Source organism: Eurosta solidaginis, chromosome 4 (genome assembly GCF_040869045.1).
Source record: "Eurosta solidaginis isolate ZX-2024a chromosome 4, ASM4086904v1, whole genome shotgun sequence".
Classification (NCBI taxonomy): Eukaryota; Metazoa; Arthropoda; class Insecta; order Diptera; family Tephritidae; genus Eurosta; species Eurosta solidaginis.
Window position 1 is genome coordinate 121,464,222 of NC_090322.1, and position 21,633 is coordinate 121,485,854.

At 42.2% G+C, this 21,633-nt stretch overlaps 1 protein-coding gene and 1 pseudogene across 5 annotated transcripts in view; both read right to left on the minus strand.

Annotated features, from left to right (window-relative positions):
• Positions 1-21,633, minus strand: part of CoRest (REST corepressor) — a 49,177-nt gene that overhangs the window by 14,567 nt on the left and 12,977 nt on the right. For 4 of the 5 annotated variants that reach the window (XR_010952875.1, XM_067782693.1, XM_067782692.1 and 1 more), the window contains exons 7-8: positions 20,512-20,930; positions 20,203-20,404 (exon numbers count right to left, since the gene is read on the minus strand). The exons of the other annotated variant lie outside the window; for it this stretch is intronic. Coding sequence is in view for 3 of the 4 variants with exons in the window: in XM_067782693.1 (XP_067638794.1) it covers positions 20,203-20,404; positions 20,512-20,930 (621 nt within the window). In the remaining variant the exon portion in view is untranslated. The remainder of the gene's footprint in view (positions 1-20,202; positions 20,405-20,511; positions 20,931-21,633) is intronic. 5 annotated transcript variants of the gene reach the window in all.
• Positions 8,151-10,249, minus strand: LOC137247714 (uncharacterized; annotated as a pseudogene).

The window sequence follows — 21,633 nt, forward strand, 5'->3', positions numbered from 1 at the left end:
CATGAGAAGCCAACTCTGAGTTAAAAAAAAAACCTGCTAGGCTAAGTTAGGTTGAACTGGCCACTCAATAAAGACCTCACATAGAGTAAACCTGCTAACCGACATAAACAAATTTTACATGGCGGCAAAACCCTATTTCCAGCAAACATTCGGAGTCAGAAAAGTGTCAGAAACGAAACCTAAATCGTAGTGCTAGATAACACTTATTATGAGCTCGTTTAAGATCCCGATATGAGTGTATTCCCCTTTTTACAATGGTCGTTTGATATGACCCTTATTTCATACATTATGTAAACCTAAACAGGTGTACAATCAGACCACTAAATAGGAGTTCAACCAGAGTCCTCTTACGCTCATAAACAGCTAATAATTTACTTCTTATGACTTTTCGAAGTTATTTGTATGCATTATATAAGGGATTATGGTTGCCCCGTTCAGGTCGGATTTTTTACGCTAGGCATTAAAATTGGCTAGCATAATATGAAAGTATGTTTTTTTGGAATGGAGCCCTTAAAGATGGGAATACCGACGTCAGCGCTAACCGAAGACATACGAAGCATTGGAACATGCCGCGTTTGCAATTCGTTGTTGCAATCTAAAAAGTACGAAATACATACATTGTTAGTTACGGATAATTACGAGAGATTAGGCGAAACGTCCATGAAAGAAAAATGTCCATTTAAATTTACATTTCAATTACAGAAAAAAACGTTATGACTTTATTGGAATTTAATTTTAATGGTCATTTTTCCAAAGTAAAATGTTAACGCCTGTTCAGAAGCATGGTGGAATAACCAGGTGAAGTAAGCCGTCAGTTGTCTTGCTCTAAATTTGTCTTTGTTCTGTCATTCGGCTATCTGAACATTTTTCAATAATGTTGTCCCCGAAAAAGTGTTGTTTTTTGCATTTTTCCAGGAGTAAAATAAGCGACTTTTAGTACTTTTTCGCATCAACGTATTAGCTGAACGTCGATGGATCCTTACTGAATTATATAACATAGATCTTTCATTTGGGTATTTTCAGTGTTGGCTTTCATAAGTAAAGCCGTGTTAAGCATTTCGATCATATTGCAGACGTTTCCACCAAGTATGTTTAATTTGTTCCAAAAAAATTTAAACATGACTTTGTAAAAAAAAAACTTATATCCAACCAAGTGTTTTCCCTTGGGCAGCTTTACCCAAGACTTTCGAGGAATGTTTTTGTCATTCCTACAACAAGAACACCAAAACTTTCGTGTGATAACTTAAACCGCAAACACAATGCCGAGCGACGACGATATAAGCCGCGTCGGACGATGACATTTCTCATATTACGCGCAGATATTTGGTCTACTCAAACACAATGCCGAGCAAGATTTTCTGACGCATTTCATTCAGAGTGGCCATATACAGAAATAAAGATGAAAACAATTAAAACTTTTTTAATTCTTTGCTTTAGCACTTGACTACTAAAATACGCCCAACATGTTAGAGCTGTATCGAAAGACACGTTTGGTCCTCAGGAATCTTAATCCGGTGGGCGAACATTAATATCATAACCCTTTTCCATAAGCTTGCATGATCTTAAATTTTTGACAGTGCACGTACGCTGGTGAGCAGAAAAATTTAGCAAATGTAGTTGGCGGGGTTATTAGTAATGATACCGAAACACGCCTTTCGATATCCCTCCTAATTTTTAGAATGTGTTGTGACAGTAAAATAAGAATTATATGTAAAAAACAACAAAACTTTTTTTTTGATAGTATGTTTTCTTTTTTATACTTAAAAAAAATTTACAAGAGCAACCCTTGGGATGTTTGTCGCCATCGCCGGGCGGCGATGATACAAACAACTCGACGGCATTCGTCGCTCAAATTTCGGTCTTCGCTTTCTTTGTGTTCAACTTCGTGTAATTACGGGGATTCTATTTTTGACAGGCGGCAGGGCTTTGTGTTTCAAGCTTTATATATGTAACAATTTCGAAAAAACAATGGTACTCTAAATATGATAAACATTGTCTCTGTTGCTTTTTTTATTTAAAAATCAGCCTCTTTAAATTTAGAGGAATGATATATTTATTGTTATTTGCAATACATGAATCCGGCTGGCTTCGGTATAAGCCCGATTGCCGCGGCGGCCGTCTATCCCCTCACATATTTTGGTAAATAATAATTTGGTATAATTGGTAAATACATCATGAATTCAACTGTCAATAGTTCTTGGTGGATCTCCGATAAAGTTTGTATTACTTATTTAAGAGACATGTGTTCATATGTCTGACCTCCGACAAATAATAAAAATAAATGTAAGGCGCAATAACCTCCGAAGAGATTTTAGGACCCCAGCGGGTTAGGGGATCAGAATATACCCCCGGTAGGTATGCCTGTCGTAAGAGGCGACTAAAATACCAGATCCAAGGGGTTGTGTAGCGCAACCCTTCAGGTTGCCAACGCAATATATAGCTTCTCCGAACCCAATTGTCAACCTCACCTATCCGTGGCGAATCCTGTTTCACTAACAGACGAGGCTCTGGCGACCCCAAGCTCCTCATGGAACTTGGGGTGGGGAGGGGGGAATGGCCTGAAGGTTTAATGTGGCCACATAAATCGTTCCCGAGATTGTCGGGCTAGCACCTTAATGGTGCTGTGGTACCGGAGCGTACCGGATCTGTATCCGGCAAAGGACCATCACATCGATAACACTCCCCAAAGCCTTCGGGGAGCAACCTTATCGCTACAACAACAACAACAACAAGAGATTTTAGGCCGAGCTTCTCTTCCAATTTGCGTCGTGGCCGTTTTAATTTTTCCTACAAATTAGCGAGATGGGACCTACACCTTTTATGCCGGCTGCGAACGGCATCTGCAAGGCAGATGAGTTTTCACTGCGAGCTTTCTATGGTAGAAATACACTCGGAATGCTTGCCAAACACTGCCGAGGGGCGACCTCGCTTAGCAAAATGTTATTCTAATTGAAAAAACTTGTTTCTAAAATTTTGATGTTGCTTTGCCCGGGGCGTGAACCTAGGATCTTCGGTGTGGATGGCGAAGCACGCTCTACCATCACACCATGGCCACCGCCCAAAAACAACAAATAAAGCTGCTGGAAATTGGTAAGGGTTTTTAGGGATAAACACATTTGAGAGTTTTCAATTCCAAGTGGGTCTGTTAATCTTTCCATCATAACGACATCAGTAGTCGAACCCGAAAATCATTTTGTGCCGCGAAAGGCAGCAACGTTCAACTCAAAAACTTACGTAAATATATTCTATACGTATATATGGATAACAACTCTCCCTGTTATGTCCGCTTTTTGAGTGAAAGCTTCAACTGTACTTGAAGTTGCTGTATGTTAACAAGAGTTTTTAATTTTTTTCAAAGCCAACAGTAGTTTAAACTCGTACTGGGCATAAATATACCCTTTTGCACAGGCGTAAGGCGGCAATGCTATGCAATATGCAGTTTTTAATGGCCATTTATTCTTTTTTTTCTACTATTTTTTTAATTTCGGGGAAAATTTTTACCCGCGTCTGCCCGTTGAAAATACACCCGTACAGTTTCAGATAGCGTACATGTTTTGTCTTTTTCTATTTACTTCACCTGGTGATTGCGCCATGGTTCAGATTGTTTGCTGAACACTTCTGACCCAAAGCCCAAAACAAAAAACTGTTGCGCAGCTAGATTTTAAACACACTCATTTACCCTACGCGAAACACATGTGTCGCTGCATGCTAAGCAGCGCGCTGCATGACCTGTCGAACAAAATTTGCTGCATTATATTACTGTTGGGTACTAAAAAACCCAATCACGAAAGAGCACAAAACAAAATGCCAAATAAATAAATATTTTCCGTCGTTTCAATTGTTTTACTAATTTAAATTCCAAATCTTATGCGAATTTCACACAGAGGCTTAATGAAATAATTGGTCTACATTAAAGGCCTAATTGAACTCAATCTTCCATACAAAATACAAATTCTTAGTTATCTCATTATTGCTTTATTGAATGCCTAATCGAGTGAAAAATCCAGTCGGCTTCGCTAGGTGCTTCGAGTTGTATTTTCAATCTAACAAATGACAATCAAAAATAAATTATTTTCAATAATTTACGAAAAATACAAAAACACGAAAAAATTTCAAAATTTATTTTGCGCTGCATTTTTTGCAAAAGATAATATGGCTTTTTCGAAAATAGGCACATACAGTGGCTCACAGCTTATTTCGTGCACTGCGCCCTGCCTTAGAAAAAACTACTTTTTATTTAGTTTAGTACCTCGAATGACCACCTTTTTGTTAAATAACATCTTCATGATTTTCCATAGATCCAATTAGTTTTTGAGCGGCTTCGGGTGGCACCTTATGCCTTTCTTCGAGAAGAGTAGTTTTTAAATCGTTAATCTTACTAATCAGCCTTTGCCGTGCAGCCGATTCCAAAATTTACAAGAAATTTTCATTGGCATTTAAGGCGAGAGATGTGGAAGTGGATTCATGAGGTGTGGGCAGTTCCATATTACCCTTGCCTGCACAATACCGGCACAATCCTGGATATGTGTTAAGGGTGTTTGTCTTGGTTATTGCGAAATCGATCACGTACACCTAAATTAGGGACAATTTGCAACAAATTGTCTTCTCGTAACGTTAAATAAAAATTTTTGTCCATACCATACAGGTGCCCTCAATTTTTTATTTTTGAGCTCTGAACCTCTAGTTAAGAAGGAAACGGCTGCTTTCCATTTTAACTATTCTTTTTAGAAACGAAATATTTTTTGGTGCTGCTGACAGATGTTCCCTTAATGAAGCAAAAGGCCCTGTATGAAAAGGGAAACTTAATTATTTCATTAAATAGAATTGTGATTCGATTAAGTTTCTGTGTGAAAACGGTATTATACTCAAAACTATTTTTTTGACAATAAAATAGATTTTGGATTGACAAATTCAGTATTTAGGCTACGTGTGCGTTCGCCTAAATTTTAGGTACCTAAACTAATATTCCACTGGAACTTTCCAGCACTGCAATAATTTAGGAAAAAGCTGTCAAAACTGTGCGAGTTGATTTGAAAACCTAAATTGTTTATTTCTGCCCAGAAAATAATAACAATACGAGAAATTTGGTATTTTTGATGCGTTTTCACGCTTTAAAAGAAAAGAGGTCACTTTGGGTCCGCGGTAACCTACGCTGTACCTATCCCAAGATAGCAGTTCGTTCCGTTGTATAAGGCTCTTTTTCGGACATAGTGGAGCACGTGCACAATGACCTTTTCCACAATCTCTAATTCAATACTGTGATGTTGGTACGCCTCCAATAACTTCTTTAGGCTAATTACTGCACTTGGCTGCCAAATATGTTCAGAACGCGGTCCATATTTGAGAAGAATCCAATTCTTGTATCGCCAACATCAGCTTGAAAAAAATTTAGCTCACCATCACGTACAATCGATCTGACCTTAATCGCAGCAGGCATCATCGCACATTTGAATTCAGGTTGAAAAGTATGCTCATAAAAATTTAAAATTTTTATTTTACACTGCCTTATCGACAGTTTCCCGTGATATACGTTTTTTCTCTATTTAGGTAGAAATTTAGGTCTACTCGCACACAGCCTTAGTGCGTTTGAAAAATATTTTATACTCTTTATACAAGTCTTGACACAAGTCGCTGCATAGAGCTGCCGAGTAAATATATCTGCACGTGTCTATAAAACAATGAAGCGGGCAAAGCTGCTGCACATGTAATTTGGGCATAAGGCTTCGATAATGTTTCGAGGTTTTGAATTTTTCATGAAAAGCATATGAAGTAAACTCGTCATAAAGGGTCGTTACTTTGTGTGTGGCTAATATTTGAGATTACTGTTTTGCCTGGTTGATGCTCTATCAAACTGCATCGAATAAGTACCAGATTTACATTCGAAGCCGACGATATGATAATAGAATTCGATGAGTGCCAGCTTTGTTTTGCAAGACTTCCCATATTAGCAACATACAAGGAATACCTGTAATGCAGATTCCGTGGTTACGGATATACAAAAATGGATATTTGAATTTGTATGGTAGGTGCCCCTCTCTTTTCATTCTACTCCAATTTCCGTTAAAACTTTGACATTTTCAATATTGACAGCTATGCCAAGCTCCAACGATATTAATTAATCGGTAAACGAGATAAAAAAAATACTTTGCGCGATTTACCTCCAAGAAGAATGAGACCGGGCTTCCCTTCCAATTTGCGTCGTACTCCTTTTACCTACCATTTGGCGGCACGGGACCTACTCCCTAAGAAGAGTTTCAAGGCAGAAATACCCTCGGGGTGTACGCCAAATCAATTCCGAATAAAAAAATTTGTTTCTCATTGAAACCTGTTTTCTAAATTTTTGCTGTTACTTTGCTTACATCACGGCGGCCGCCAAGGAGATACGGAAATTGAAATTGCTATGGGTGGTGTCACACTCCCTTTTCCAATTCCTCCACTGATACAATATGTTGTGCATCTGTCTGCTAAGTATCACTGTCCTGACAAATAATTTTCGTTTATTGCTATACATGTAAGATGCCATACCTATAATTATATTTCATTGGCTTTAATATTGTTGGCCAAGTTGCAGTAATGTGCATTAAGCGGTTCAGGAGATATGTCAAATGGAAAGACAAATTTGTATGGCAGGTGCCATACCCTCTTTTCCGATTTTTAACTCTGTTCTCCACTGATATAATATTGTAACGAATTTACTGAAACTCCGATTATTCCAAATCTTCTGCTAACGTTCGAATCGCTAAACTGTTGAATAAATAACTCCAATATTGAATAATGCAAAAATGGCCTTTATTAAAGTACTTCACAATAACACTTATACTTCGCAACTAATAGCTTGCTTAAACCAAAAAGATTGTCGTGCCTCTACTGTTGCTGCCTTTTATACTCTGTGATTTCTCGTTCGCATACTTCTAGGCGCTTCCAGAATTTACTTAGTTCCTGCTATAAAATTATAACTACAGATGCACGCGTATAGCTTCTCATATGCGCGTGAATATGTGAGTGACACTTCCACAATTATAATTGCCTACTTTTGGGAGCATCTCAGATAAGATATATATGCATGTGTTTGTGCGTCTCTTCTCCGCTGCTTGTATGGACATATGGGTAGACATAATGATTGATTTGTTGATGTGTATACGAGTCACTGCTTAGTATCGGCTTAGAGATGATAGTACACCTTAGTGTTGCTAGTATTCGTCACACTGTCCTCTACCTAAGTATGATCGTCCCGATCAGACAAATTTCCTGATCTAAACGCCGCTAACATCTCCAAATGTACTACTCTTCTACTTCGTGGTTTCCCAATGGTTTGTATGCGGTAGATACTATCACTGATCTTCTTCACAACTTTGTATGAGCCTTCCCAACTGCACTGAAATTTGGATGTACCACCTTTCTGCCGGTGACGGTTGTTTAACAGTACCAAATCTCCCTCCAAGAAACCTTCCGAATTATTGTTCTCATCGTACCTGCGTTTCATCTTACTACTCATTATCCTGGATCGTTCCCTCGCACTCTGTTGTTTGGCCAATGAAGAACTACTTCGCAGAGCTTGATCTTGACGGATTGACTTTGCATCATCAGTATCGTCTTGACGTTTCACAATAGTAGTGCGCGCTGGCTTGAAACCACCCTTACATTCTTTCTAGAAAATTCTTTCAGACGTTTTAGTGCGTCCCTTAGGGTTTGTCAATGCCAGTATTTTTCTCGCAGGTATCTTTAGTTTTGATTTGTTTAGCCCATTCGTTCCATCAACCCTTGCCCGATCTGCTGCCTTTGACTTTTGTGGTTTTTGTCGAATCTCTTTCACCAGCACTCGATTACTGCTGAACCATTTTTCCAAACTGAAGTTAAGTCATCCTGCACATCCTGGTTCTCATAACGCATCACCTTTCTCTGCATATCGATCTTGATGTCATGGTCAACCAAGAAGCCCACTCCCAATATGACTTCATCAACGATCTCCGCCACAAAGAATTTGTGTAGAACTGTGACCTTTCCAATTAAGACTTCACATATCACTTCTCCCTGGACTTGGTTACACTCGCCAGTGACCGTACCCAACCTTGCTCCAGGTAACGGTTTTACTCCCCTGTTGACCAAGTCAGATCGGATTAAGGAATGAGATGCGCCCGTATCTACAGTCAGTACACGTTCTTTGCCATCCACATTCCGTCTGATGTTGTTCTTGTTGTTGTAGCAATGCTCGCCCCACCTAATAGCCGCGACCGATCAGAAATTGTCATCAATATCCTCTAACGGGAGTCCAAGGAAACTTGCCGTTTCAACAGGGGTGGACCATAAGGAAAGGGGTGTTAGAGGCGTTGGTTCCACATTACAATTAAAGAGATGGTTGGTGTCATGTGGGGACACATTGCAAGCGGGGCATACATTTTGTATGTCGGGGTTGATTCTGTATAGGTAAGAGTTTAACCTGTTACATTATCCAGAACGAAGTTGAGCAAGAGTGACATGCGTTTCCCTGGGGAGTATGCGTTCCTCTTCCGCGAGTTCTGGATATCTTTCTTCAAGTACTGGATTCACCGGGCAATTCCCGACATAAAGGTCCGACGCCTGTCTATGGAGTTCACCAAGGACCTGCTTGTGTTTTTTCGCTTCATACGGCTGGGTTCTCAGGTGCCGTATTTCCTCAAAATGCTTACGGAGATGACTCCTTAGGCCCCTAGGCGGTGCTGGTTCGTCAATCAGATGTCTGTTGGGATGCCCAGGTTTCTGGGTATTCAACAGAAACTGTTTGGTCAGCATCTCATTTCTCTCCCTGATGGGGAGTATTCTCGCCTCATTATGCAGATGGTGTTCTGGGGACATAAGAAGACAGCCCGTGGCGATTCTGAGAGCAGTATTTTGGCAGGCCTGTAGTTTCTTCCAGTGGGTGGTTTTTAGGCTTGGCGACCATATGGGTGACGCGTAGCACGTAATCGGCTGGCTAATTGCTTTGTATGTGGTCATGAGCGTTTCTTTATCTTTTCCCCAGGTACTGCCAGCAAGGGATTTGAGGATTTTATTACGGCTGTGAATTCTCGGAACAATTGCGGTTGCGTGCGCACGAAAATGTAGATCCTGATCAAACGTCACACCCAAGATTTTGGGGTGTAGGACAGTCGGTAGCGTAGTGCCATCGACGTGGATGTTCAATATGGTCGACATTTTGGGCGTCCATGTTGTAAATAAGGTCGCGGAAGATTTAGTCGGTGACAATGCCAGGTTTCGCGAGGCGAAAAAACTTCCGTCTGATGGTAGGACTGCTCGATTTTCTACCAATTTGCGACACAGATATCACAGGACATTCAATAGCTGGAGCTAGCTCTCGAACTCTACATCTTACTCGCTCTTGCTCAACCCCTCCAGCTTTATTATTAAGACCACCCATGCTGTTGAAACCACTAGGATCAAGATCGCAATGACGTGCAATGTGACCGGGCTTCCCGCACTTGAAGCATTGGATAACTCTTTCACTCCGCTTTTGCGATGAGCCTCCAATATTGTGTTCACCCAGTCTGGCCTTTCCACCTCCACACGGCGTGCTTTGAACGCTGGCTTACACAGAAGCGATGCTGTTTCCTTAATCAGAGCATGTGATACCGTTTCCGTGAATGTAGGTTTTGGGTTTGCGTATGTTACTCGCTTCGTTTCGCTATCCCGTATTCCATTAATAAAGCTCTGGATTTTTACCCTTTCGGTATATTCCACGGGTGCGTCCGCATTCGCTAAAGGTGCCAGCCTCTCAACATCCAACGCAAACCCTTGCAATGTTTCACCAGGCCTCTGGAAGCGGTTCAGTAACTCCATTTGATCTATTTCCTATGCTCGGTTCCGTATCGTCTCTCTAGAGCGCCGATCAATGCTTCATAACAGTTCCGTTCACCCTCTGGAATGGTTTGTAAGACCTCAGCTGCAGGCCGTTTCAATGCCATGAACAGTGCAGCAACTTTATCTTCAGCATTCCAGTTGTTCACTGTGGATGTCTTCTCAAATTGAAGATGGCTATAAAGTGCTATCCGATGCGAAGAAATGTGCTAGCGCTTTTTGTCGGCAATATGTAATGCATTCTTTTGTTGACAAATATAGACGGCGTGCCATCAGACGCGCACACAAGCATAAACACAGCTCTTCCCCTATTACCATAACCGCCAAAGAGATTGAAGAAGCCATCGAAATTTGCTAAACCATCCAAAGCAGTAGGCCCGGACGGGGTTGGTATACGGGTGCTTAAAACCTTCGGCATGAAGGATTAAAACATTTGGCGCTCGTCATCAACCTGTCTTTGTCTACTTTCGTCATCCCTGAAAAAGGGAAATGGCGACGGTGGTACCACTACTAAAGCCTAGGAAACCAGCTAACATAGGACTCATATCGTCCAGCATCTCTGCTATCGCCAGTAGCCACGGCACTTGGAGCCGTCCTGCTTCCTCCTTTCACCGCAAATCTAGCTTGCCAATCATCAACATGGCTTCCGAAAGCTACTTTAAATAAAACGACAGAAAATGTACGCTATCTGAAACGGTAGGGATGTATTTTCAACGGTCTGAAGAGGATAAAACTTTTACCCACTTTGAAAAAATAGGAGTAGAAAAATAAATACCTTTCTACGAAGGCCATTACAGAAACTGTTTTATTCAGCATATCATTGCCACCTAACGCCAATACAAAAGGAGATACGCTGGATCAGTGCGAGCTTATATTACTTTTAGCATTGAATAAATTTAAAAAACTTAAACTGTGATGAGCAGTAAAATTCAATAATACGTCTAAAGTAAACTAATGTCAACTTCAACTGCAGTTGAAGCTTTCATCGAAAAACCGGACATAAAAGGGAGAGGTGTTATCCATTATTTAGTTGAACTGCAGTAACTTTGCGCACTTAAATGGGTTTGCGGTTCGATGAAAAGTTTTACAGTCAGATTTGCAATTGATCGAAATACTTTTAAATGTGTTTCCATTCCTATAAATCCATTGTTATTTCCATCTGCTCTGTTGATTTGTCGTTGGGAGTCGGAAGTAAATAAAACATACGCCCTTCTTATAAATCATACAAACTCTTTTTTTTTTTTTTGGATTTACTCAACATGTGTTGAGGGTGATTGGCGTCGACTAAACCGATAATGCCAGATCAAAATGTATATGAAACTATTTTGGTTTTTAAATGGCACCACGCCAGTTTTTAAATCTCATTTCGAGAATTTTCTTTTATCTAATTTTGTGTTGTATTAATGAGGCTTGTCGCCACGTTATTTCACTATCTCGTTATATTCCGTTATGCATATAAAAAAAAGTTTGGTTTTTAATTGACACCACACCAGTTCTTAAATCTCAATGTTCCTTCGTTATACACAAAGCTCCGTTATTCACAGTAGCTCCGTTATTCAATAATATTTAAACTCCGTTATTTCTCATAAAAAAGTAAATTTTTCATTCATATTGTTACGAATATTAGCAACACTAAGGGGTACTGCCATCTCTAAGCCGATGCTAAGCAGCGCCTTGTATGCACATCCATAAATCAATCATTATGTATCTACATAAGCGAATCAATCATTATGTCTACACATATGTACGTATACGCAGCTGAGAAGCAACGCACAACCACATGCATATATCTGATATACTCGCGAAAGTATACAATTAGAGAAGCTATAAAATCGCGCAATTGTAGTTACAGCTGAGAAATTTGATAGCTGACGGCCAACTAGTAGATTCTGGAAATGGAAGCGCGAAAATGCGGACGAGGAAATCAGAGAGTATAAAAGGCAACAACAGTCGAGGTGCAATAATTCAGTTTTGATTAAGACGCTATCTGGCGAGCGATAGCAGTATTATTTATTGTGAAGTACTTTAATAAAGGCCATTTTTCCATTATTCAATATTGGAGTTATTTATTCAACAGTTTAGTGAATCGAACTTAGTAGAAGATTGCAAATAAGGGGAATTGCAAGTAAATTCGTTACAATTGGCGTCAGAAGAGGAATTGTTGAATAAATTCCGAAGATTGGGAACACAACTTGGACATGGCAAAGTTGAGTGAACTGAGGATGCAGCAACTGAAAAAGGAGTGTGGATTGAATACAACCGGCAATAAGATCGAACTTCAAGCACGGCTACGAGAGGTAATGGAGTCGCAAGGAATCGATGTGGACGAGTATTTCTTTTATCCTGATGGGGACGAGACAACAACAAAAATTGAAGAGAAAAACGAAACATCGCAGACAGTTACGAGCACAGACTTGAACATGATTTTGGCTGCAATATCTACACAAACATCGACAGTAACATCAATGTCGTCGCAAATGTCAGAAATGTCCACACAGATTACATCCAATATGGCATCCCAACTGGAAGAGCAGAAGACATATATGGCATCCCAACTGGAATCACAGGAGGCACGTATTTCAGAAATGACGTCGCAAGTGTCATCTCAACTGGAAGACCAAGACATATAAGGCATCTCAATTGGAAGCGCAAGAGGCACGTATATCTGAAATGTCGGCAGAATATTGGCACAGGTATCATCAAAACTGGAAGCGCAGGATGCAAAAATGGCTCAATTTCAGGCAGAAGTAGATGGTTTAAAAGGTCGTATGGAGCAGTAACAACTAAATCGCCCAACTGTTTCAGCAAGCAATCCAAAAGTAAAAACACCATCCTTTGACGGTTCTGTTCCTTTCCAGGTGTTTAAGATTCAGTATGAGAAGACCGCAGCAGTGAACAACTGGAATGCTGAAGATAAAGTTGCTGCACTGTTCATGGCATTGAAAGGGCCTGCAGCTGAGATTTTACAAACCATTCCAGAGGGCGAACGGAACTGTTATGAAGCATTGATTGGCGCTCTAGAGAGACGATACGGAACTGAGCATAGGAGACAGGTATACCAAATGGAGTTACTGAATCGCTTTCAGAGGCCTGGTGAAACATTGCAAGAGTTTGCGTCGGATGTTGAAAGGCTGCAACAACTTGTAAATGCGAACGCACCCGTGGAAAACACTGAAAGGGTAAAGATTCAGAGCTTTATAAATGGCATACGGGACGTTGAAACAAAGCGAGCTACATATGCAAACCCAAAGCCAACATTCGCAGAAACGGTTTCCCAAGCTCTGATTCAGGAAACAGCGTCGTTTCTGTGTAAGCCAGTTTTCAACGCACGCCGTGTGGAAGTAGAAAGGCCATAGTGGGTAGACGCAATATTGGAGGCGCTGAAAGGATCGCAAAAACGGAGTGAGAGAGTTATCAAATGCTTCAAATGCGGGAAGACCGGTCACATTGCACGTCATTGCGATCTTGGTCCTAATAGTACCAACAATGTGGGTGGCCGTAAACGCAAAGTTGGAGGAGATGAGCAGAAGCGTGTCAGATGTAAAGAACGAAAACTTGTCCCAGCTATGGAATATCCTGTGATATCTGTGTCGCAAATTGGAAGAAAATCGAGCAGTCTTGCCGTCGAAGGAAAGCTGGATGGCAAGGAGCGTATACTGACTGTAGATACGGGCGCATCTCATTCCTTAATCCGATCTAACTTAGTCAACAGGAGAGTAAAACCGTTACCTGGAGCAAGGTTGCGTACGGTCACTGGCGAGTATAACCAAATCCAAGGAGAAGTGGTATGTGAGGTATTAATTCGAAAGGTCATGGTTCTACACAAATTCATTGTGGCGGAGATTGTTGATGAAGTCATATTGGGAGTGGACTTCTTAGTTGACCATGCCATCAGGATCGATATGCGGAGAAAGATTATGCGCTATAAGAACCAGGATATACCACTTAACTTTAGTTTGGAGAAAGGGTTCAGCAGTAATCGGTTACTGGTGGAGATCGACAAAGACCACGAAGGTCAAAGGTAAAGGTTGATGGATCGAAGGGGCCAAATAAAGCGAAATCAAAAGTACCTGCGAGAAGCACTGGCATTGACAAACCCTAATAGATGCAGAAAAACGAAGGAGCGAATTTCCCAGAAAGAATGCGAGGGTAGTTTCAAGCCGGGTCGCACTACTGTTGTGAAACGTGGGAACGATACTGACTATGCGAAGCCAATCCGTCAAGCGCAAGCTCTACGAAGTAGATCATTGGCCAAACAACAGTGTGAAGGAACGGCCCCGCTTCCAAGGCAGTCGGTTCTATGTACCGGAGCGACTCGGGATTTTTGCCGACCAAGGACTGTCATTTCAGTGTGACCCCATTTAATTTGTTTCGTCCCTCCCACAAATTGTCATCCTCCCAGCAGTTCCTTGCAGCAAGACTGCTACATATTCTCTTACTCCGGGAAGGTATCGAACCCAATCCGGGTCCGTCTCCTGAGAAATGGTTTTGCTGCATTTGCCAGAAAAGGATCTTTTTAGGACGGTCATACTCTGTTCAGTGTGTCTCGTGCAAGGGATGGTTGCATCGGACAGGTTGTTCTGGGCTTGATCCCAAAACCCGACGTCCACGTAACTTTTATAAATCTTTTGTGGCTCCTTGCTGCTCACGCCCAAGGGCGTCCCGTAGTCTACGCCTAAGCGCCCCTCCACTACCTTCCAGCAGCCTCGCTGCTCAGCAAGCCACAACAAGTACCCGCTGCTGCTCGCGCCCCACGGCGCCAACAACTCAAACAGCTGATACCACTCAAAACTACTACCTTCGTAGTAGAGTTGGTAGCAATGCTGAGCATCAGCCCCTGCCCCCGTCTTCTCCCCCCTCTTCGTGCAGGTCAGGGAAACAGACTCTTAGTCCCTACCTCCGTTTGCACCGTCTGCCAGCACAGAATATATAGACTTGCGACATCCGCTCAATGCAGCTCCTGCCTTGGGTGGTGCCACTTTCCTAGATGTTCTGGTCTCCGCGACGGCAACCCCTCGACGGGTTTCATCGCGCCATGTTGCCAGGTCGCAAACCCAAATCATCCGGGTACCCCAATGCTTGCCCAAGGGCGTCCAGTCCCAAGGCCACAACAGCAATTACGTCCTGGCCTTCCACAACCTAGGCGTAGTCACCCGTCACTTACCCCTAGAGTGGCGGCGTCACCCCTCATGCACTTCAGAATTCTGCAGTTAAACTGTAATGGACTAACTGGAAAGATTACGGAGATAGTCGATTTCATGAAGCGGCACAACATCCGCATTGCTGCGATTCAAGAGACTAAACTCACAGCAAGATCTGCATTGCAGACCTGCTCTGGGTATAATGTCCACAGGAAGGACCGCGAGAGCGGAAATGGAGGCGGCCTCACGTTTATTATACTCTGTGCAATATCATATATTTGATCCTGGCATCGACCACAGGGACATTGTCTTAGAACGTCAAGGCCTATCTGTCCGGTCAGGCGATGCAAATCTAGAAATCATCAACATCTACATCCCTCCTGCCACCTGTTGCCCCAGTGGATACCGCCCTAATATCAGGGCCTTACTCACTGGCAACAATCGCATTATCTTAGGCGATTTCAATGCCCATCACGACCTATGGCATTCAAACTTGCGGGCGGACAGTAGGGGTGAGATGGTGGCGGATCAAATAGAAGAAACGACGTTCTGCACAATAAACGGAGACGCCCCCACACGTATGGTAGGAAGCTGTCATAGCTCGCCAGATATCTCAATCGTGAGCGCAGAACTCGTAAACTGCGTCAACTGGCAGCCGATGGTAACATTGGCATCCGACCACCTGCCCATACTTATTTCGTTCGAGCGAGCCGCCGACTTCACCGTCACCGAAAAACGCACTTTCATAAACTTCAAAAAAGGAAAGTGGGAAGAATATAAATCTGCAACAGACAGCAGCTTTGCTGCCCTCCCTATCCCGACTGATGCCCGCCAAGGGGAGCGTGCCTTCCGTAAGGTCATTGAATCCGCCTCGGCACATTTCATTCCCGCCGGGAGTATTCCCGAAATCCGGCCCCACTTCCCGGCGGAGGCCGCGAGCTTAGCGAGGGAACGCGACCTCATAAGACAGCTTGATCCAGGCGATCCCCAAATAAGGGATATAAACCAACGCATCAGATTGCTTGTGGACGAACTCAAGCGGGCGAAATAGGAAGAGCACCTAAGAGGTTGTAACCTCTCTACCGGTGTAGGTAAACTTTGGTCCACCGTAAAGTCCCTATCGAATCCGACTAAGCACAAAGACAAAGTTTCCATCGCCTTTGGCGATAAGGTGCTGTCGGATGCGGAAAAATGCGCGAGCGCTTTCTGCCGACAATATATAATGCATCCTACGGTCGACAAAGATAGACGGAGAGCCAATAGACACGCACATAAACACAAATTCAGCGCGTCACCAATCACCATCACCGCTAGAGAGGTTGAGGACGCCATTGGTCGCGCTAAACCATCCAAAGCAGTGGGCCCAGACGGCATAGCCATGCCGATGCTTAAAAACCTAGGGAAAGAGGGTTTCAAATATTTAGCGCATGTCTTCAACCTGTCTCTCTCCACCTTTGCCATACCCGAGAAATGGAAAATGGCCAAGGTGGTCCCGCTACTAAAGCCTGGGAAACCAGCTAACGTAGGTGAGTCATATCGTCCGATATCTCTCCTATCGCCAGTGGCAAAGAGGCTTGAAGCCATTTTGCTCCCTTATTTCCAAGCACATTGGCAGCTAGCCCCTCATCAGCATGGCTTCAGAAAACTCTATAGCACTACCTCCGCGCTAAATGTCATTAGCACCCAGATAAATTGCGGTTTGAATCAATACCCCCACCATAGAACAGTACTCGTAGCGCTAGACCTATCAAAAGCCTTTGATACGGTCAACCATGGCTCATTACTGCAAGACCTGCAAGGGTCTACCTTTCCCCCATGTCTTAAAAGGTGGACCGCAAATTATCTGGGTGGTCGGCAGGCATCGGTGCAATTCAGAAACGAAACTTCAAAACCAAGGAGAATTAAACAAGGGGTGCCACAGGGTGGTGTCCTATCCCCACTTTTGTTTAATTTCTACATATCTAAGCTACCTTCACCACCGGAAGGGGTCACAATCGTTTCCTACGCCGATGACTGCACAATAATGGCCACAGGCCCAGGCCCAGAGATCGATGAGCTATGCAATAAAATAAACGGCTATCTCCCTGATCTCTCCAGTTTTTTCGCCTCGCGAAACCTGGCACTGTCACCGACTAAATCTTCCGCGACCTTATTTACAACATGGGCGCCCCAAATGTCGACCATATTGAACATCCACGTCGATGGCACTACGCTACCGACTGTCCTACACCCCAAAATCTTGGGTGTGACGTTTGATCAGGATCTACATTTTGGTGCGCACGCAACCGCAATTGTTCCGAGAATTCAGAGCCGTAATAAAATCCTAAATCCCTTGCTGGCAGTACCTGGGAAAAAGATAAAGAAACGCTCATGACCACATACAAAGCAATTAGCCAGCCGATTACGTGCTACGCGTCACCCATATGGTCGCCAAGCCTAAAAACTACCCACTGGAAGAAACTACAGGCCTGCCAAAATACTGCTCTCAGAATCGCCACGGGCTGTCTTCTTATGTCTCCAGAACACCATCTGCATAATGAGGCGAGAATACTCCCCATCAGGGAGAGAAATGAGATGCTGACCAAACAGTTTCTGTTGAATACCCAGAAACCTGGGCATCCCAACAGACATCTGATTGACGAACCAGCACCGCCTAGGGGCCTAAGGAGTCATCTCCGTAAGCATTTTGAAGAAATACGGCACTTGACAACCCAGCCGTATGAAGCGAAAAAACACAAGCAGGTCCTTGGTGAACTCCATAGACAGGCGTCGGACCTTTATGTCGGGAATTGCCCGGTGAATCCAGTACTTGAAGAAAAATATCCAGAACTCGCGGAAGAGGAACGCATACTTCCCAGGGAAACGCGTGTCACTCTTGCTCAACTTCGTTCTGGATACTGTAACAGGTAAAACTCTTACCTATCCAGAATCAACCCCGACATACAAAATGTATGCCCCGCTTGCAATGTGTCCCCACATGACACCAACCATCTCTTTAATTGTAATGTGGAACCAACGCCTCTAACACCCCTTTCCTTATGGTCCACCCCTGTTGAAACGGCAAGTTTCCTTGGACTCCCGTTAGAGGATATTTCATTTCATTTCATTTATTTACTGACAGTATTAGCACAATAAGATCTTGTATGATATTTTATAGTGCAACAATGGTTACATAATAATGAGTATAATTTTTTAAAATTTGATGACAATTTGTGATCGGTCGCGGCTATTAGGTGGGGCGAGCATTGCTACAACAACAAGGAACGGCCCAGGGTAATGAGTAGTAAGATGAAACACAGGTACGACAAGGAACATAATTCGGAAGGTTTCCGGGATTGAGATTTGGTACTGCTACACAACCCTCACCGGCGGAAAGGTGTTCCATCCAAATATCGGTGCAGGGGGGAAGGCCCGTACAGAGTTGTGAAGAGGATCAGTGATGTCATCTACCGCATACAAATAATTGGGAAACCACGAAACAGAAGGGTGTTTCATTTGGAAAGGCTAGCAGCGGTTAGATCGAGAGATTTGTCTGATCGGGACGATCAGACTTAGGTGGAGGGCAGTGTTACGAATATTAGCAGCACTAAGGGGTACTGCCATCTCTAAGCCGATGCTAAGCAGCGCCTTGTATGCACATCCATAAATAAATCATTATGTATCTACATAAACGAATCAATCATTATGTCTACACATATGTACGTATACGCAGCTGAGAAGTAACGCACAACCACATGCATATATCTGATATACTCCCGAAAGTATGCAATGATTGAAGCTATAAAATCGTGCAATTGTAGTTACAGCTGAGAAATTTTATAGCTGATGGCCAACTAGTAGATTCTGGAAATGGAAGCGCCTAGAAGATGCGAACGAGGAAATCAGAGAGTATAAACTGCAACAACAGTCGAGGCGCAATAATTCAGTTTTGATTAAGACGATATCTGGCGAGCAATAGCAGTATTATTTATTGTGAAGTACCTTAATAAAGGCCATTTTTCCATTATTCAATATTGGAGTTATTTATTCAACAGTTTAGTGATTCGAACTTAGTAGAAGATTGCAAATAAGGGGAATTGCAAGTAAATCCGTTACAATATATTCTAAATTACATTCCATAACTATAACATTCCTCTTATCTTAGTGTTCTGATTTTTAGGGCTAAATAACAACTGAGTTACAATTTTCTGTAACTATATTTAGAAATCCATTGTTTTAGCGAAGTTTTTTCATAAATAAGGTGTAATACGACAGTTTAGCTGTTCTTGATGCAGGAATGACAAAAAAATGTCTCGAGTCTTCAGTAACGCTGCACAGGCGAAAATCCTTGATGGATATGACGTCAATACAAATAGTTTGTTTTAACAAAGACCTGTTTCAATTTCTTTGGAACAAATTAAACATACGAGTACATATATAATGGAAACATCAACAATATGAACGTAAAAGTTTAGCAGGGCTTTACTTATGGAAGCCAACACCAAAGATACCCAAAAGATGAATCTCTACCCAATGGGTGAGGGGGGTTAGAATATACCCGCGGTAGGTATGCCTGTCGTAAGAGGCGACTAAAATACCACATGGATTCAAGGGGTTGTGTAGCCCAACCTTTTCAAGGGGTTGGCAGCGCAATATATAGCTTCTCCAACCCAATTGTCAACCTCACCTATCCGTGGCGAATCCTGTTTCATTAACAGCCGAGGCTCTGGCGACCCCGAACTCCTCATGGATCTAGGGGGTGGGCCTAGAAGGTCGCATGTGGTCATAACAAGTCGTTCCCGAGATGATCGGGCTTGGTACCAGAACGTATCGGATCTGCATCCGGCGAAGGACAATCAACATCGATAAACCTCCCCAAGACCTTCGGGGACTGTCCTTATCGCTGCAATAGCAACAACAAAAATATGAATCTCTGTAATGAAATCCAGTAAATGTCCATCGATATTCACCTAATGGTTTATGTTAAGTACTAAAACTACCATATTTCACTCCTGAAAAAAAAACAATACTTTTTCGGGGACAACGTTGGTGAAAAATTTTCAGATTCCCGAATGACAGAACAAAGAAGAATTTAGAGCGAGACAATTGCTGGCTTACTTCACCTGGTTATTCCACGATGGGACGGTTGTATAGAGCGTATAGTAATAAATGAAGGAAATAGCGAAAAACGATTCAAGCTGCAATTGTGGTAACGTATGTATAAATTTATGTGCAAAATCCAATTTCTTACTTGGCTCAATAAAGAAACGATTTCTCTATCTGTATTGGCGAGTAGTTCGTCTTGATTATCGTTAGACCTGGCCAATGCCACAATATCATCGTGATTGATATACATGCCGCGCGGTGGTTTCCGTTTATGCCTTTCAGCATTACGATCGCGTGATCTTTTTCCAAAGTATGGACCGGAAGTAGGACGTTTATTACCTGTGCGCCTGCACCGCATTATTTACATACAATAAAAATTAAGGAAATAAGTAGGTTTTTTTTATATTTTTTTTATACACATATGTACTAAATACATATGCGTATATGTATGTACCTCCAATGGTGATGGCAACTTGAGCATAATTTTCCATGAGGCGATGCATTAAGAATACTACATGGCACACCACAATTTGTACAACAACCGCTTAAACCTGTTGAGTCCACATTAGAACATGACGAATCGGTATTTGCCGTGTTTGGCGGTGTCTGTTGGCGTAGATGTTTAGTACCAACAACATTGGCAATTAAGCCGCTATCGCGTCCAGTAGCATTTGCATTTAAAGAAGCAGGAGCAGCTATATTTTCACTGTCAACTTCGGCACTACCGCCACAACCACTGCTACTACCAGCAGCACCACCAACGCCACCGATATCGTTCGATTTAACTGATTTGTTTGGTAAATCGGCGGACGGGCCCACACCGCCTATTTTCGTTTGATCTTGCAACCCAGAAGTTGAGGCCAATGTTTGATCCTAAAGGCGGGTTTTTAGTGGGATAATATTTGATGGATTATTGTCGATAGAATTTGCGTGTCAGAAGTTTTTGCGTGTGGCCGTTTTGGGATAGAGAGAAATATAGCATATTTTAGCGAATTAGCTTTGGCATAGTTTATTATTTAACTATTAATGTGCCACACATAATAATTCTATACATTGTTCTAGCAAAGGCATGAAGAAGTTATCAAACAAAATTAATGCATGTGTTCGAAAAACCAAGAAAATCCAGTGCAGAAACTGGTATGACAAGTTTACGACCCGACACGCGCTACAACGGTCCGACACGGCTTTCATAATTATAAACTGGAACATAGGCACACGAATGTATGTATATACTTTTTTAACTATCAAAACGTTCAAAAAATACATTTAATAATTCTGTGGTCGCTAGCGAAACCGACCAAGTCGAAAAGTAGAAATGTTGCCGATTCTTAAAATCAAAACAACAAACTTTTCAAAAGCACCTGTGCCCTATGCGAAAAATAGTGTTGAATTAAATTGCTAATCGAAACATATGTATGTATGCATGTTTAACCTTTCCCAATGGCTTATTATCACTTGCATTCTGAGCATTGATCTACAGATTCTGTCGAGACTACTATCTTTATTGACACAAGAACAAAATAGATTTTGCACACTTTGTGAACTGAAAATACTGAAGGGTTAAAGCGTATGACAT